We start from the raw sequence: 18,597 nt of genomic DNA, 5'->3' as shown, positions 1-18,597 counted from the left end.
TATAGGGAGAAACAAAAGGGCCTAGAGATGGTCTTCTTAGACTTAGAAAAGGCCTATGATAGCGTACCGCGAAAGCTGATTTGGAAGACACTTAATGTTAGGGGTATCCCAAGTAGATATATTAGAGCTATTATGGATATGTATGATGGGGCGAAGTCCTGTGTCAGGACGCCTGTGGGAAACACAGAGTATTTCCCGATAGAAGTAGGCTTGCACCAGGGATCGACCCTTAGTCCTTTCCTTTTCGCTTTGATTCTAGACGAGCTGTCTCGAGGAATACAAGAGAACATCCCTTGGTGTCTGATTTTTGCTGATGATATCGTGCTTGTATCAGAATCAAATGAGGAGCTTAACAGAAGACTAGAACAATGGAGGGAGGCCTTAGAACAAAATGGGTTACGGATCAGCAGACAAAAGACAGAATATCTTAGGTGCGAATTCAGTAGGAGTGAGGATGAACTAAATGGTGGAGGGATTATCAACATTGGGGACCAGATCTTGCACCCACAAGAGTCGTTTAGATATCTAGGTTCGGTCCTCCACAAATCGGGGAGGATAGACGAAGACGTGACTCATCGTATTAAGGTAGGTTGGTTGAAGTGGAGAGCGGCGAAAGGGGTCTTGTGCGACAAGAAGATCCCACTCAAATTAAAAGGGAAATTCTTTAAAGTAGCTATTAGACCTGCCATGTTGTACGGATCAGAATGTTGGCCAATGACGAAGGCCCAAGAGAGAAGGATGGAAGTAGCAGAAATGAGGATGCTTAGGTGGACGTGTGGTAAAACCATGTTAGATAGGATCCCAAATGGTGTGTTTAGGGAAAACCTTGGAGTCTGTAGCATCATCGACAAGCTAAGGGAAGAACGGCTTCGATGGTTTGGGCATGTGATGAGGCGACCTCGTATTGCCCCGGTAAGGAGAGTCGAGGCACTCACGGTCGATGGCGTAAGGAGAAGGGGTAGACCTACACGTAGGTGGATGGATAGACTTAGGCTCGACATGAGGGAGCTTTCGCTGACTGAGGACATGACTTCTGATAGGGGTGCGTGGAGGGCTAGAATTAGAATAGTCGAGTAGGGTTACGTCCTTTTATGTTATTTTTTTATTTTTAATAGTATTTCTCATTAGGTTTCTTACTTTTGCTTTTTTTTGCTTTTTATTACTTTATTATTATTATTATTACTTTATTTATTATTATTATTATCTCTATATTATTATTGTTAGTTTTTATTATTATTACTATTTTTATTATTATTATTTTTATTATTACTATTATTTTTATTATTATTATTATTATTATTATTATTATTACTATTATTATTATTATCATTACTATTACTATTAGTATTATTTTTATTATTGTTACTACTACTATAATACTCTTGGTATTACTAGTACTGGTACTATTACGACTACTACTATTACTTTTATTATTATTATTTTTATTATTATTATTATTATTATTATTATTATTATTATTATTATTATTATTATTATTATTATTACTATTATTGTATTATGGGTGTGTTAATATTAATTATTAATATTATTTGTGGTATTAATATTATTACTATTGCTTTTAACTATTTTTTACTAACACTAGTACTAGTATTAGTATTTTTATTTTTTAGCCGCTTAGAGCCTAAATTGATTTTCAGGGAGACTTTTAAACCCATGAAATTTTGATCCTATCATTTTCATGGCGTCTCAATATATATATATATATATATATATATATATATATATATTTTTTTTTTTTTTTTTTTTTTTTTTTTTTTACTATTTTTATAAATAAATAAAAAAAAAGGCCGGAGGTCCACTCGGAAGCAATCTCTTTATCCGCCGAATAAAGAGAGGGATGACTTTCTCTACTTTTCTGGGTGGAGAAATGACTTGTTTTTATTCTCGGATAAGGGAAGGATTGTCTACATCTCACCTCCCCCATACACCACTCAAGTGGTATTGGGTACTGTTGTTGTTGTTGTTGTACTAAACAGATATACATATATATATAACTATAAAAAATATTAATCATTTTGAATGTGTACACAAATTAAAAATATATGTTACTAATATAAAATGGTGTAACTAATAAATTCATATATATATATATATATATATATATATATATATATATATATATATATATATATATATATATATATATATATATATATATATATATATATTCACTCGACTACAATTATGTATATTAATAACTATACAAATGATATAGGTTCGTGAATCCGAGGCCAACCCTACACGTGTTCAATGCCGTCATATGTGTTTTTACTACAAAATACAATATAGTGAGTTTCATTACTCCATTTTTAAATGCTTTTGCAATATATATTTTTGGGACTGAGAATACATGCACTTTTATAAATGTTTTACGAAATAGACACAAGTAATCGAAACTACATTATATGGTTGAATGATCGAAGTTGAATATGCCCCTTTTGCTTGGTAACCTAAGAATTAGTAAACCGATCTACTAATTGACGCGAATCCTAAAGATAGATCTATTGGGCCTAACGAACCCCATCCAAAGTACCGGATGCTTTAGTACTTCGATGTTGTTTTATCATGTCCGAAGAATTTCCCGGAATGATAGGGGATATTCTTATATGCATCTTGTTAATGTCGGTTACCAGGTGTTCACCATATGAATGATATTTTTGTCTCTATACATGGGACGTATATTTATGAGAACTGAAAATGAAATCTTGTGGTCTATTAAAATGATGAAAATGATTGATTATGATAAACTAATGAACTCACCAACCTTTTGGTTGACACTTTAAAGCATGTTTATTCTCAGGTATGAAAGAAATCTTCCGCTGTGTATTTGCTCATATTAGAGATATTACATGGAGTCATTCATGACATATTTCAAAAGACGTTGTATTCGAGTTGTCGAGTTCATCAAGATTATTATTAAGTCAATTATAGTTGGATATATTATGAAATGGTATGCATGCCGCCAACTTTCGATGTAATGAAAATTTGTCTTTTAAAAACGAATGCAATGTTTATAAAATGTATCATATAGAGGTCAAGTACCTCGCGATGTAACCAAATGTAATGTATTCGTCCAGATAGATTAGGACGGGTCGTCTCATGTGGTATCAGAGCAGTGGTCTTAGCGAACCAGGTCTTGCATTAGTGTGTCTAACTGATAGTTGTTTAGATGCATTAGTGAGTCTGGACTTCGACCGTGTCTGCATGTGATAATGCTAAAAACGAACATATATTTCATAGCATTATTCCTCAAGAAAGACAAGCTTTTAGTTGCAATTGTTTTATTTACAAGTGATATTCGTTTAAATAATAAAAGGTGAAGACAAAAGACAGATTCGACGAATTAAAGACGCAAATGACCAAAAAGCTCAAAAGAAAAAATTACAATCAAAGAGGTTCCAATTATTGATAAGAAACGTCTCGAAATTACAAGAGTACAAGATTCAAAATGCAAAGTACAAGATATTAAATTGTACGCAAGGACGTTCGAAAATCTGGAACCGGGAGCAGAGTCAACTCTCAACGCTCGACGCAACGGACTAAAAATTTCAAGTCAACAATGCACATGAATATAATATAATATATAATTAATTCTTAAAATTAATATATATTATATTATATTTAAAAACCGTCGGCATAAAAAAACAAAGACTTTTGAGTCTCCCCAGCTGGCCATGCGATCGCATGGCCTGGAGGAAGAAACTCCGTGCGATCGCATGAGCATATTTTCCAGCCCACAGGCCTATAAATTCGCAGTTTGGTGAACGTAAAAACACATCTTTTTCTTCATCACTCAAACGTAGTATATGTATATATAATTTATATTTTAATTTTAATTTTAAATCCTAATAATAAGGGTGTGTTAGCGAATGTTGTAAGGGTGTAAGTCGAAATTCTGTCCGGGTAACGCTACGCTATTTTTAATCATTGTAAGTTATGTTCAACCTTTTTAATTTAATGTCTCGTAGCTAAGTTATTATTATTCTTATTTAAAACGAAGTAATCATGATGTTCGGCTAATTACTAAAATTGAGTAATTGGGCTTTGTACCATAATTGGGGTTTGGACAAAAGAACGACACTTGTGGAAATTAGACTATGGGCTATTAATGTGATTTATATTTGTTTAACTAAATGATAGTTTGTTAATTTTAATATAAAGATTTACAATTGGACGTCCCTATAAATAACCATATACACTCAATCGGACACGATAGGCGGGATATTTATATGTACGAATAATCGTTCATTTAATCGGACACGAGAATGGATTAATAGCCACTAGAATTATTAAAACAGGGGTGAAGTTATGTACAAGGACACTTGGGATAATTGATAACAAAGTATTAAAACCTTGGGTTACACTCAGTCGACATCCTGGTGTAATTATTAAACAAAGTATTAAAATCTTGTTACAGTTTAAGTCCCCAATTAGTTGGAATATTTAACTTCGGGTATAAGGATAATTTGACGAGGACACTCGCACTTTATATTTATGACTGATGGACTGTTATGGACAAAAACCAGACGGACATATTAAATAATCCAGGACAAAGGACAATTAACCCATGGGCATAAAACTAAAATCAACACGTCAAACATCATGATTACGAAAGTTTAAATAAGCATAATTCTTTTATTTCATATTTAATTTCCTTTATTTTATATTTAATTGCACTTCTAATTATCGCACTTTTATTTTTTGTTATTGTATTTAATTGCACTTTTAATTATTGTACTTTTTAATTATCGCAAGTTTATTTTATCGCACTTTTATTTATCGCAATTTCATTATTTACTTTACGCTTTAAATTAAGTTTTTTATTTATTCAATATTTTACATTTTGTTTTAACTGCGACTAAAGTTTTTAAAATCGACAAACCCGTCATTAAACGGTAAAAACCCCCCTTTATAATAATAATATTACTTATATATATATTTGTATTTTTATAAAATAAAACTAATATAGCGTTAAGCTTTGATTAAAAGATTCCCTGTGGAACGAACCTGACTTACTAAAAACTACACTACTGTACGATTAGGTACACTGCCTATAAGTGTTGTAGCAAGGTTTAAGTATATCCATTCTCTAAATAAATAAATATCTTGTGTAAAATTGTATCGTATTTAATAGTATTTTCTTGTAAAATTTAATAGTATTTTATACCCCTTAGCTTTAACATCAAGTATTTTTGGCGCCGCTGCCGGGGAATTTTTCTTGCTTAAAAGCCGGAAGCGCAACGCTAAAAAAAAAAGATTTTTATTTTTAGTTTACTTTTATTAAAATACGCTTTTGTAAAAATACGTTTTAATATATTCAAAAATATAAAAAGAAAAACAAAAATATAAATATTTTTAAGAGTTTGTTAAATATTTAAGTTCTATAAAAGTTTCTTTATATTTATTTTATAAGAATATAAGTTTTATTTAATTTATAAAAATATATTATATAAATATTTAAAACAGAAAAAATAAACACAGCAAAAAAAAAAAAAAATAAACTCTCGGGCCTGCTACTGTAGCAGCCCGTAACCTGGCCCAAAATCCTGGCTCATGCGATCGCATGAGCCCGAAGGCATAAACTCATGCGATCGCATGAGAGTGTCTGACACGCCAACAGGAAACCCTAACTGCATTAATTACGGTGTATTATTATTATTATTTAATAAACCCTAATTAGGTTTTAATATTTTATTATTTAGTTTAATTTTAGTTTTTAATTTATTTTATATTTAGTTAAATTAGTTTATTTAAATTGTAAAATTAATAGTTTTATTAAATAAATAATATAAAAATAATATTTTTATAAAAAATTGTACTTTTACAACTTTTAGTATATTTTTATATTTTGTCCCTTTTTAATTGTTTTAGCGTAATTTTTTGTATTTTTCGCTCGTATTTAGTTTTAATTCATAGTTTTTGCCATAGTTATTTTTATTTCTAGATTTTTAGGCTTTGCCGTAAAATCCCTTAAGTGCTTTTTTTTGTTAGACTAAGATTTAGGTGATTTAGAATTTTGCGACGCCTTTTTAAGTTTTAGTACCTTTTTAATATATTTCCATTTGGGATATAGTTTTACTTGTAAGCTTTAATATTTTTAGACGCCTTTTACCTATGTATCAATTATCATTCCAATTAGTAATCTCAATTTGCGATTATAATTTTAAGTTAGTGATAGTAATAAGGTTGGGTTAGTCGAGTGTTTTTAAGTTCTATAAGTCATTTTTTTTTATTATTTTTTATTTTTCGACGTCTTTTATTTTTTCGATCTTTTCTTTTTCGACCTTTTTCGACGCACTCTTTTTCTTTCTTATTTCTCGCTATTCTAGTTTTAGGACACAGATTTTTTTTTCTACTTCTTATCTATACTTCTTAAAATTACGAAAATTTATTTTATGTGGTTAAATTGATAGACATCAAAATTTTCTGGTTCGTAGTAATAGTTGGATTTGTACGTGGACCGGGTTATTGGAGCCAAACAGTCCTCAATTATATTGAGACCAAACGAATGCTGCCCCTCTGCTGCATCTTTTGGCTATTCGAAACGTGGGCAAAATCAGAAAAGTCTATTAATTGGATAACTTATATAATTTTTCTTTCCTTTTAAAAAACTAATAGGATATTCAGTGAATACACCAAGCAAGACGTTCACCACCTTTTGTACGTTCACCACCTGTAACTCGACCAAGACATCTAGCTAATATTACCGCCGTTGATTTTTCTTTAGAATCGTCATCCAGTCGACCAAGTACTCCAATTCAAATTTCCGATAATCCATTTTTTGAACCCGACCTCACAATTGAGAATCCGGAGAATATTCAGGGACAATTCGTAGATCCTGAACCATTAATTTTTCCTCCGGAACCACCAATCATTCAAACAGAGATTGTTGAGGAACGAACCATTAAATCAGAATCCTCTAGTGATTCCGATTCAACAAATTCAATTATGGAGAATCTGGAACCTTTAAGTATGGAAGACCGAATGAGAGCTAAACGCCCTAGCCAAGGTCACGCAATTACTCATCCAGACATTAATGCGCCAGATTATGAAATCAAAGGACAAATTCTACACATGGTGACTAATCAATGCCAATTTAGTGGTGCGTCGAAGGAGGATCCAAATGAACATCTTCGTACCTTTAATAGGATCTGCACTCTATTTAAAATCCGAGAAGTGGAGGATGAACAGATATATCTCATGTTATTTCCCTGGACTTTAAAGGGAGAAGCCAAAGATTGGTTGGAATCGTTACCTGAAGGGGCGATTGATACATGGGACGTTTTAGTTGAAAAATTTCTTAAACAATTCTTTCCGGCATCTAAAGCCGTAAGACTTCAAGGAGAAATTGTTACGTTCACACAGAAGCCAAATGAAACTCTATATGAGGCGTGGACAAGATTTGGAAAGTTATTAAGAGGATGTCAGCAACATGGTTTAGACACCTGTCAAATAGTACAAATATTCTAGCAAGGATGCGACATCACTACAAGAAAAGACATCGATATAGCAGCTGGTGGTTCTATTATGAAGAAAACCGAAACTGATGCTTACAAAATTATTGATAACACTACTTCCCACTCACATGAGTGACACCAAGAAAAAGATATCGTTAGATCATCTAAAGCAGCTAGAGCCAATTCTAGCCATGAATTAGATTCCATTTCCGCAAAGATAGATGCTGTCGAGAGACGAATGGAAAAGCTGACTAAAGATATCCACTCAATACGAATTAGTTGTGAGCAGTGTGGAGGACCACATTTGACAAAAGATTGTCTCAGTATTGAATTAACAATGGAACAAAGAGAGAATGTTTCATATCTAAACCAAAGGCCTGGAAATAATTATCAGAATAATTATCAACCGCCAAGACAATTTACAATCAAAACCAGAATTATAATCGAAATATTCCATACAACAACCAACAAGGTCCTAACAATCAACAAGTATCCAATAATACTTACAATCAGCAAAGACCTAATTTTCAAAACAAACCACCACAAACCGATGATAAAAAGCCGAATTTAGAAGATATGATGACAAAGCTAGTTGAAACTCAAACGCAGTTTTTCACATCTCAAAAACAAACTAATGAACAAAATGCTCAAGCATTTAGAAATCAACAAGCTTCTATTCAAAACTTGGAACAAGAAGTAAGTAACCTAGCAAGGTTAATAGGTGAAAGAAAACCGGGAAGTTTACCTAGTGATACAAATGCTAACCCCCGGAATGAAACAGCTAAAGCCATTAGCACAAGAAGTGGTACAACACTTAAACCACCTGAAATACCTGTAACTTCTGATGAAGCAATTCCTACTCCACAAGAACCACAACCTGATCAAGATAAGGAAATAGAACCGGTAGTTTTAAAGGTTAATGAAGATAACACAGTTAAGGCTAAACCTTATGTTAAACCATACCAACCACCACTTCCTTACTCGAGTAAAATGAAAAAAGAGAAACTTGAAGCCGAGCAATCCAAATTCTTGGATATGTTTAAATAGATAAATGTAAATCTTCCTTTCATTTATGTGATTTCAGGAATGCCTAGATATGCTAAATTTCTGAAAGATCTAATCTCAAATAGAAAGAAAATGGAAGAACTCTCGGCTGTTACTATGAATGCTAATTGTTCAGCAGTGCTGTTGAATAAGATACCAGAAAAATTATCTGATCCAGGAAGTTTCACAATTCCATGTTTTCTGGGTAGTCTTAGTTCAATAGAAACATTGGCAGACTTAGGTGCTAGTATAAATTTAATGCCGTATTCATTATACGCTAAACTAGACCTTGGAGAATTGAAACTAACAAGAATAAGTATACAACTAGCCGATAGATCAATAAAATATCCTAGAGGGATAATGGAGAACATGCTAGTTAAAGTTGGTACTTTAGTATTTCCAGCAGATTTTGTTGTTCTGGACATGGAAGAAGATTCTCAAGTTCCTCTCATATTAGGAAAACCATTCTTAAACACGGCTAAAGCAATGATAGACGTGTTCAGTAAGAAATTGACCCTAAGTATAGAGGATGAGAGTGTTACCTTTTCAGTTGATAGAGCAATGCAACAACCGCAATCTGCAGATGATACATGTTATTATATTCAAACTATAGATTCACATGCAGAATTATTAGTAGAATTTCCAGAATTACAAGGAACAGGAGAATGTTCTTTAGGAGAAGGAACTGAACCAATTGATGAAGCTGAAATGTTAGCTACACTAATAGCTAATGGATATGAACCAACAACAGAAGAAATTCAAATGCTAAAAGAAGAAGACAGATATCGAAATAAAACATCGATAGAAGAACCTCCGAAATTAGAGTTAAAGCCACTTCCAAACCATTTGGAATACGCTTATTTACATGGTGAATCTGAATTACCTGTAATAATATCGTCTTCTCTTACTGAAAATGAGAAATCACAACTCATTTCTGTGTTAAAAGCTCAAAAACCAGCCATTGCATGGAAGATTCATGATATAAAAGGAATAAGTCCTTCGTATTGCACACATAAAATCCTTATGGAAGAAGGTCATAAAACGTATGTACAACACCAACGAAGACTAAATCCGAATATGCAAGATGTTGTTAAAAAATATATAATTAAACTGCTAGATGCAGGTTTAATTTATCCAATTTCTGATAGTCCATGGGTAAGCCCAGTTCAATGCGTGCCTAAGAAGGGTGGCATGACTGTCATTACAAATGAAAAAAATGAGCTTATTCCTACTAGGACTGTAACAGGATGGCGTGTGTGTATTGATTATAGAAAATTAAATGACGCCACCAGAAAAGATCACTTTCCCTTACCTTTTATTGATCAAATGTTGAAAAGATTAGCCGAAAACAGTTACTATTATTTTCTTGATGGATTTTTGGATATTTTCAAATTCCATTAGCACCCGAAGATCAAGAAAAAACCACATTCACGTGCCCTTATGGTACTTTTGCTTACAAACGCATGCCATTTGGACTTTGCAACGCCCCTTCAACCTTTCAAAGGTGCATGATGGCGATTTTTCACGACATGATAGAAGAATGCATGGAAGTTTTCATGGATGACTTTTCAGTCTTCGGTGATAATTTTGAATCATGTCTAGCTAATCTTGAACGAATGCTTATTAGATGCGAATAATCAAATCTAGTTCTTAATTGGGAGAAATGCCATTTCATGATTAAAGAAGGCATCGTTCTTGGACATAAAATTTCAAAAGAAGGAATTGAAGTGGATAGAGCTAAAGTAGATGTAATTGCTAAACTTCCACATCCCACCAATGTTAGAGGAGTTAGGAGTTTTCTAGGGCATGCCGGTTTTTACCGACGTTTCATAAAAGATTTTTCTAAAATTGCCACTCCTATGAATAAACTCCTAGAAAAGGATGCTCCATTCATCTTTTCAGATGAATGCATCAAATATTTTAATATTCTTAAAGAGAAACTCACTAATGCGCCGATCATGATAACACCAAATTGGAATCTACCGTTTGAACTAATGTGCGATGCAAGTGATTTTGCAATGGGAGCCGTTTTAGGACAAAGGATTGAAAAAAGATTTCAACCTATATATTATGCTAGTAAGACGTTACAAGGAGCACAAACAAATTACACAACTACTGAAAAAGAACTCCTTGCTATTGTCTTTGCTTTTGACAAATTTCGTTCATATCTCGTTCTAGCAAAAACGGTGGTCTATACTGACCATTCTGCTCTTAGATACCTATTTTCGAAACAAGATGCTAAACCAAGATTAATCCGTTGGATCTTACTCTTACAAGAGTTCAATATTGAAATCCGAGATAAAAGAGGAGCAGAAAATCTCGCCGCTGATCATCTTTCTCGTCTTAAAAATACCGAATTAGAAGTTCTAAATGAATCGGCTATACAAGACAACTTTCCTGATGAATATCTATTGAAGATAGATTATAATGAAATTTCATGGTTTGCAGACTATGCAAACTACTTAGTATGTGGATTCCTTGAAAAAGGATTATCGTACCAAAAACGAAAGAAATTCTTCAGTGATATAAAACACTATTTCTGGGAAGATCCACATTTGTTTAAAAGTTGTCCAGATGGAATAATGCGCCGATGTGTATTCGGAGATGAAGCTAGTAAAATCTTAAACCATTGTCACACAGGACCAACAGGAGGGCACTCTGGGCCTCAACTAACAGCAAGAAAAGTTTATGATGCTGGATTCTATTGGCCTACAATTTACAAAGACGCACACCTTCTTTGCAAATCCTGTGATGCATGTCAAAGAGCCAGAAAAATAAGTCAACGTGATGAAATGCCACAAAATGTCATTCAAGTATGTGAAGTATTTGACATTTGGGATATTGACTTTATGGGTCCATTTCCAAAATCTCATAATAATCTCTATATTCTCGTAGCCATTGATTATGTATCTAAATGGGCTGAAGCACAAGCTCTCCCAACTAACGATGCACGAGTTGTAGTCAACTTTTTAAAATATCTTTTTACAAGGTTTGGAACACCGAAAGCTTTAATAAGTGATCGGGGTACTCATTTCTGTAATAATCAACTTGAGAAAGTTCTCAAAAGATATGGAGTAACTCATAAAATCTCCACCGCATATCATCCACAAACAAGTGGACAAGTTGAAAATACCAACCGAGCTTTAAAACGTATTCTAGAAAAAACTGTAGGATCAAATCCGAAGGAATGGTCCATTAAATTGGAGGATGCACTCTGGGCTTTTAGAACAGCCTACAAAACTCCAATTGGAACCACACCATTTAGACTCGTTTATGGAAAAGCATGTCATCTTCCAGTAGAAATTGAACACAAAGCATTTTGGGCTTTGAAGACATGTAATCTTGATTTACATGAAGCTGGACGTCTACAGTTAAGTCAATTAAACGAATTAGAAGAATTAAGACATGAAGCATACGAAAATTCGTTAATCTATAAAGAAAGAACAAAGAAATGGCATGATAAAAGAATCAGAAGTTCAAAAGAATTCAAAGAAGGAGACAGAGTTCTTCTTTTCAATTCACGATTCAAGCTATTTCCTGGAAAATTGAAATCAAGATGGTCTGGAACATTCATAGTCAAAAGCGTTTTTTCATACGGAATGATAGAATTAATAAATTCAAATGGGATTGAATTTAAGGTTAATGGTCACAGAGTTAAACATTACATAGATAGTCTAATGGAAATCGACAATGAAGTTAATCACAATTTCGATACCACAGCTAACTAAGTGTGGGGAGAATCAAATCTTTAAAGGATAATAAGTATTTCTGTTAGAGTTAGATTGTCTGTTTTCGTGTAGTTCTCAAAAATGGAACCCGAATGGTCTTTCCCTAGCAGACCCTAAAGAACTAATCTTCTCCCCCCATTCTGAATTTTTATTTTTTTAGGAAATGAAGACTTCCTGTGAACTAAACCATGGTCTAATGCTACACGCTTTGATCACTAAACGTAATAATGACACGCTTCCGAGTGAACTAGTATCAGTAATCAGAGAAAGATTGGACGGAGTAAGAAAAGAATCCAGATGCGAAGATAATAAGTTACAATTTGGTAAAGGAAAATCAAAATCCGCAGCGAAAAGAAGAGCACGACACCTAGAAAGATGTCACAAATGATGAAAATGGTCACATGGAGGTAAATGTTCAAATAATCAAACCTATTCAAACACCGAATTTGTTACTTTATGCAGAGACGGACCGTTCATATGTTTAGAAGAAAAAACACTGAATGCTCGAGGTTACGCCTATGTAGCTATGGAAAACCAATTAAACCGACTATCTTATGAATGGGATAGATCATATAACTAAGAATACTATCTCACAGGTAAGTCTGTACAGTTTTTATTTTTTATTTTTATTTTTAACCTTTTGATAATAAACGCTAATTTGTTCGCTATAAAGTATTAAATTGGTATTGAATAAAATTAGGTTTGGCGACCGAAATTATTGATATCATACAAAAATTTATTACATCACTGCGAAATTTAACGTTTATTCTTAAGGTATAAATATCTTTAATCAATCAACCCAAAATATTTCAAAAATTCGTCATGAGTTAAATTAGGTCATGGAACCGAAATTACTTTACCGAAAAGAGGGGCGTATATTTTTGATAATATTTGATTGATTAAAGTGGGATAAAAGCCAAAAAGATTTTTAATTTTATTTTTACCATGTTTTAAAATTAATATATAAAAATTAAAATAATATTGTAAACTTTTTAAAATTAATATATTTAAAATTGTAAATATTTGAAAAATTAATCTTTTTAATATAAGTTTGTATGTATAAAAACAAAAATATAATATAAGTTTGGTGTGAATTTATAATATAAATTTTTAATTAAGTTTGGTGTGAATTTTTAATTTTATGCATTTTAAATTTAAGTTTGGTGTGAATTTAAAAACAAAAATTTACTTTATTTCGCTAAGTTAAAAATATGATTTTTAAAATTCGTCGTGAGTTGAAGACTAGGTCGTTGAACTAAAATTGCTTTACCCGAGGGAGGGACGAGAACTTTTATTATCATTATTTTTAATCTTATTGAATTAAAGTATGCCAAAAACATTAAAAAACCCAAAAATCTTTGCTTTTAAAACCGCGCTTTAAATTGACAAATTTTAAAATTTTGTCGAAAGACGGACTAGGACAACGATCCGAAACGCCCTCATCCTAAAAAGAAACAAATTTTTAAAATTTTATTAATTTTATGTTTTATAAAGTATAAGGTTTTATAAAAAAAAAAGCTGAAAACACTGTTCCCGGATACCCATGCGATCGCATGGGTATTGCACTCCAACTCCATGCGATCGCATGGAGCTGGAAAACAGGCCTGATACATACAGCTTGCTGCTCTGCTTTCTCCACAAAACACACACAACATACACGAAAATACTCTCAAATCTTCATCAAAATTCACCGAAATCCACCGTAATTCGTCATTTTTCTTGCCCTAATCATGCCTAGATTCTCATTCTTCAGCAAAATGGTAAAAATTACACCCCTAAACTCTATAAATTCCTAGTTTTGTGATAATTACCAATTTTTTACCTAATGCAATTTTGTTAATTTCTAGTGTAATTAGTGTTAAATTGTTAGTATTTTATGCATGTTTAACCTAGATTGATGCAATTTAACATGATTTGAAGCCAAAAACTTCAAAATTTTTAGAAATCTAGGGTTTGTGTTCTTGAGCAATTTGGGGCTTTTTGATATAAACAGGTTATGGCCGATTTTTGTCATGAATTATTGCTAAATTGAGTAGTGTAACATGTTTAGATAGTTAAATGATCCAAACATTGATCCTAAACATGATTTTTAGAGATTAAAGTGGACTTTTTAAGTCCAAAATTCATGAACTTGATTAATTTGATATATTTGCCATTTGAGACTTGTTTAATTATTAGTAATGACTATTTTGACATGTTATTTGAGTTAAATGCTTATGAATTTTGTATACATTTTCATATGTGCTTATTTGAAAAGTGTAGAATTGTGAAAAATTGTGAAAATGTGTATAAGTTTAATTTTGATTTAACATGTTATAGTGATTGTTTTAAGTTGTTATTTTGCTAACACTAATGCATATTTGGATGCACAAATTTTGTGTTTAATGTGTTTTGCAGAAAGCCGATACTGGAGGTTCAGGAGCATCATCATCTAGACGACCAGCACCAGCACCAGAACTAGAACCAGAAATGCAACACGAACAACAACCACAACAGGAACAACAACAACAGCCTGATCAGCACGTACCTTATTATGATCCGGTACAGTTTGTTGATGAATTCATAGTATTCCCAATGAGGCCGCCAGTAGAATTCCCAGCGATTCCTGAGCACACTCTGCATCCTAATCTGAGATTTGATAGGAGATGTAGAGATTACGAGACATATCAAAGGAACAAATTCAAATTGGTAACAAAAAATGTAGAGGTGCCAAGGGTAATCGATTGGGCCCCTTTGGAAACGGTCTATCTAGCTGACCGTGTTAGACAACTTTTGGTTCAAAGGTATGGCAGTTCTTCTTTTACAGATTGGGAACGTCTCTTCACCATTCGTAGACCTGTTTATAAGGAATGGTGTGTTGAGTTGATGAGTACTGTATCACTTGATACAAATATAGTTAGAATAGATGATAGAAGATTTCTTAGGTTTATCCTTGGCGGTAAGATGTACAGAATGTCCATGCTGGACATGGCCAGGGCCTTACAGATATATACTCCTGGTGAGTTGCTATTACCCGATTGTACAAATTTGATTCATTATGGTGAAAGGGTAGATAACAACTTTGACGCTGACGCCATTTGGAGGCGTATGTCACATTTTGATGTTTTTACACGAGCAGGAGGACACTCCTATACACATATTGACAGAGCCGAGCTTCGTATTATTCATAGATTTTTAGCTAACTCGATTACACAAAGAGGTCACAATAAAGAAAAAATTACCTTACATGATTTATTCTACCTGAAGTGTATTCGGGATCCTAGAAGCTTTGTCAATATCCCTTACTGTGTTGCTTTTTATTTATCTAAAATGGTAGAGGGAATGCAGGACGGGAGTATAATAGGAGGAGGTATTTTTGTTACTCTCATTGGAGAGTATTTAGGTGTTGATAGGAACCAAGGGGGTCCATTACAGCTTTGTAGAGAACAGGTTGAGCCCTTAGGATTGAAAGTTTATGTGGGTGCTAAGGTATTGAAAAGTAGACGTAACCAGGCAGTACCCTATGAGGGATCTCATCCTCAGGTAGAGAGAGGCTCAGACGAGGAAATGGAGGAGGCGGAAGACATTAGGGATGTCTTTCGAGATGCTATTCTTGACGTCCACGTTCGTATAGATGAGGAAGCAATGACGAACGCGGCCAGACATAGTATGTATGAGCAGTGGAACTCCGAGCGAGTATACGAGGATTATACGCGACGCCAACACGATAGCTGGGTAGTTCATCAGCACCAAATCAGGAGCCAGCTATCATATCAGGTACCAAATAACTATGTACCTACTCGACCTGCTCATTTTCCGCCACACAGCCCCAATATCCGACCACCCTTTAACCGGTATGACTATAACCAAGCCTTGTATGTACACCCATTTCGAACGGGTGGAATAACCGGTGGTGGTGGCGGTGGAGCTTCGAGATTTCTTTCTGCTAGGGCTGCAGCGACCCGTTCGTTGATCATGTCCTCAAACTGGGCGGCGGTAGGTGTGGATCTTCCGTTAGCCATGGTATTCTAAACAAAATTTTTGACTCAAGTCAAAATCCAGTATGCAAGTAGTAATAATACAGTATATAGTGACCAACATGAAATCAAAACATCACATGTTATTAAATAATGCATCTAGGTACAAATACCACAGAATCATCGTACAGCAATGTAAATAGAATATCGTGCAAGAATTAAATAATGCAAAGTTCCATTCATTAATAATAATAAGTTTCATACATCTGAATAAGTTCGTACAATACATATGAAATACATGAAACTATATCTAGATTACATCATGAAATCTAAATACAAGGTCCTACGGTGAAGGCGGGTGAACTGCTCCTCGAGCCAACTGCTCCTCGAGCTCAGTGACTCGAGCTCGGAGAGTCTCAGTCTCCCTCATCAGTTCCTCGTTAGAGGGAGCTGGTGGGGCAGGCGGTGCAGGTGGGGCGGGTGGTGCGGGTGGTGCTGGTGGTGCTGATGTAGATGGTCCGGCTCCGGATGTAGACGGTACGTCCCTAGATGTAAGTGGTCCGTATCTAAATCTAGGTGGTACGGTTCCAGGAATAGTCAATACGTAACGGGGAACCTTACGTATCTGTGGGTCGGCAGGGTATGGCACAACTCGTTTACGAGCAGTAACCCTACGACGATGGCCAAAAGCGTCAGTAAAAGCACGACCTCCATTCACCCCTGGAATGACGGTGCCGTCGGAACGGTACCGCTTCTTCGGCGGGGTGGAGGGTGCCTGAATAGGTCTATCAGCAGGATCCTCATCATCACTGGAGTCGTCTGATGATGAAGAATCGGCGGATGATGAGTCATCTGAATCGTGTGGTGGTGACACTGGTGGTTGAGCTGGTAATCCGAAGCGTCCGAAGGCGGCCAACATCTGTCTGTGTCTGCCTGGAGGAATCACGACTAAACGTCCGTCGAGAGTGCGTCGGCAAGGCGTGCGCATGTGGTTACGAAAAGGCCCTTCCCCGAACTCTGCGGGGATCTCAATACCACCAATGCGGGGCTGTGACCTCGAGGGTCCGGGAGCAGACACTGGGGCAGGTGCACTAGTACCAGCTCCGGAAGTAGAAGCGCCGGGATCACTAGTGGGTGTCGGGGCCGGTGTATTGGCAGTAGCAGCAGCAGGTGTAGCAGTAAGTAGGGCGACGGGGTCTGAGTCTGTACTGCCCGAAATGCCAGCAGGTGGAACATCCTACATCTAAACAAGGAAAAATAAATTTTCCATGTCAGTATGTCATAAAGCAAGCAAATAATAGGCCAACAGTTTAAATCATGTATAACGGTAACTAGCATGGCAATAACAGTAATTCGTATGAGGGTAGCATGCAATCGAAAGCAAGTAGCATCATGCAGTAGTGAAATCATGTAATAGCATATGGCATATAGCAGTAACAGTAAGCAGCAGCATGCAGTAAGTTCAGCAGAAACACGTAAACTAGCAAGTTGTAGATTAGTCCTATTAGTGAATCCTACTCGGGTCGGTCTTAGACTCACTAATGCAACCTAATTCCCTACAACCAATGCTCTGATACCAAATGTGATGCCCCGTACAAAACCATCGTGTACGAATCATCAACAACAGGATCATTACAAGGTTAAGTACTATATGCTGTAATTAAAGAAGTTGCAATTACGATAAAAAGGTGATGTCATAACCGACATCAAATGTTTTACATTTCAAAAGCATGCTTCACTAAGTAGAAGCAAATAAATAAGTGTACGTGACCCCAAAGGTCGTTACATAACATAGTTTCAAAAGTAAATAAGTTTGAATGCAAGATAAGTAGTCATGCGATAACAACTCTAAGCAGCGGGTTCTACAGCACGACTAGTACACAGCGGAAGCAACCTCAAGCACCTGAGAAATACATGCTTAAAAACGTCAACACAAAGGTTGGTGAGCTATAGTTTAAGTATAACAGTATGTAAGGTAGGCCACGAGATTTCAGTGCTACAAAGAGCGTTTCAAAACAGTATGATAAAGTATATGTTAACCGTGGGCACTTGGTAACTAACTTAACGTTTAAAATACCCCCTGAAAGTACACTTGACGAGTGCATATGTTTACAAAGTATTAAACATTCGTTAAATGCTAGCGCGACTAGCCCGAGTGGGGATGTCAAACCCTATGGATCCATATCTAAGATTCGCGTTCATGGTTCAAAAACCAATGATTAAACGTTACCGAGCTAAAGGAAATGTTTATGCCGTTGTATAACCCACACATATATAAGTTTAAGTACTCGTGCCTAGTATGTAAAACATAAAATCCGCATGTATTCTCAGTTCCCAAAATAGTTAAAGTAAAAAGGGAATGCTATAACTCACAATGATATGTAGCGGTAA

At 34.8% G+C, this 18,597-nt stretch overlaps 1 protein-coding gene across 1 annotated transcript in view; it reads left to right on the top strand.

The window, feature by feature from the left end:
* The window catches only part of LOC139841448 (uncharacterized), a 53,902-nt gene extending 53,669 nt beyond the window's left edge, over positions 1-233 (top strand). The window contains exon 6 of the mRNA XM_071831665.1: positions 168-233. Coding sequence (XP_071687766.1) covers positions 168-233 — 66 coding nt within the window. The remainder of the gene's footprint in view (positions 1-167) is intronic.
* Positions 234-18,597: the final 18,364 nt, after the last annotated feature.

The sequence above is a fragment of the Rutidosis leptorrhynchoides genome, chromosome 4, assembly GCF_046630445.1.
Source record: "Rutidosis leptorrhynchoides isolate AG116_Rl617_1_P2 chromosome 4, CSIRO_AGI_Rlap_v1, whole genome shotgun sequence".
Lineage (NCBI taxonomy): Eukaryota > Viridiplantae > Streptophyta > Magnoliopsida > Asterales > Asteraceae > Rutidosis > Rutidosis leptorrhynchoides.
This window is presented reverse-complemented; position numbering and strand designations above follow the sequence as displayed.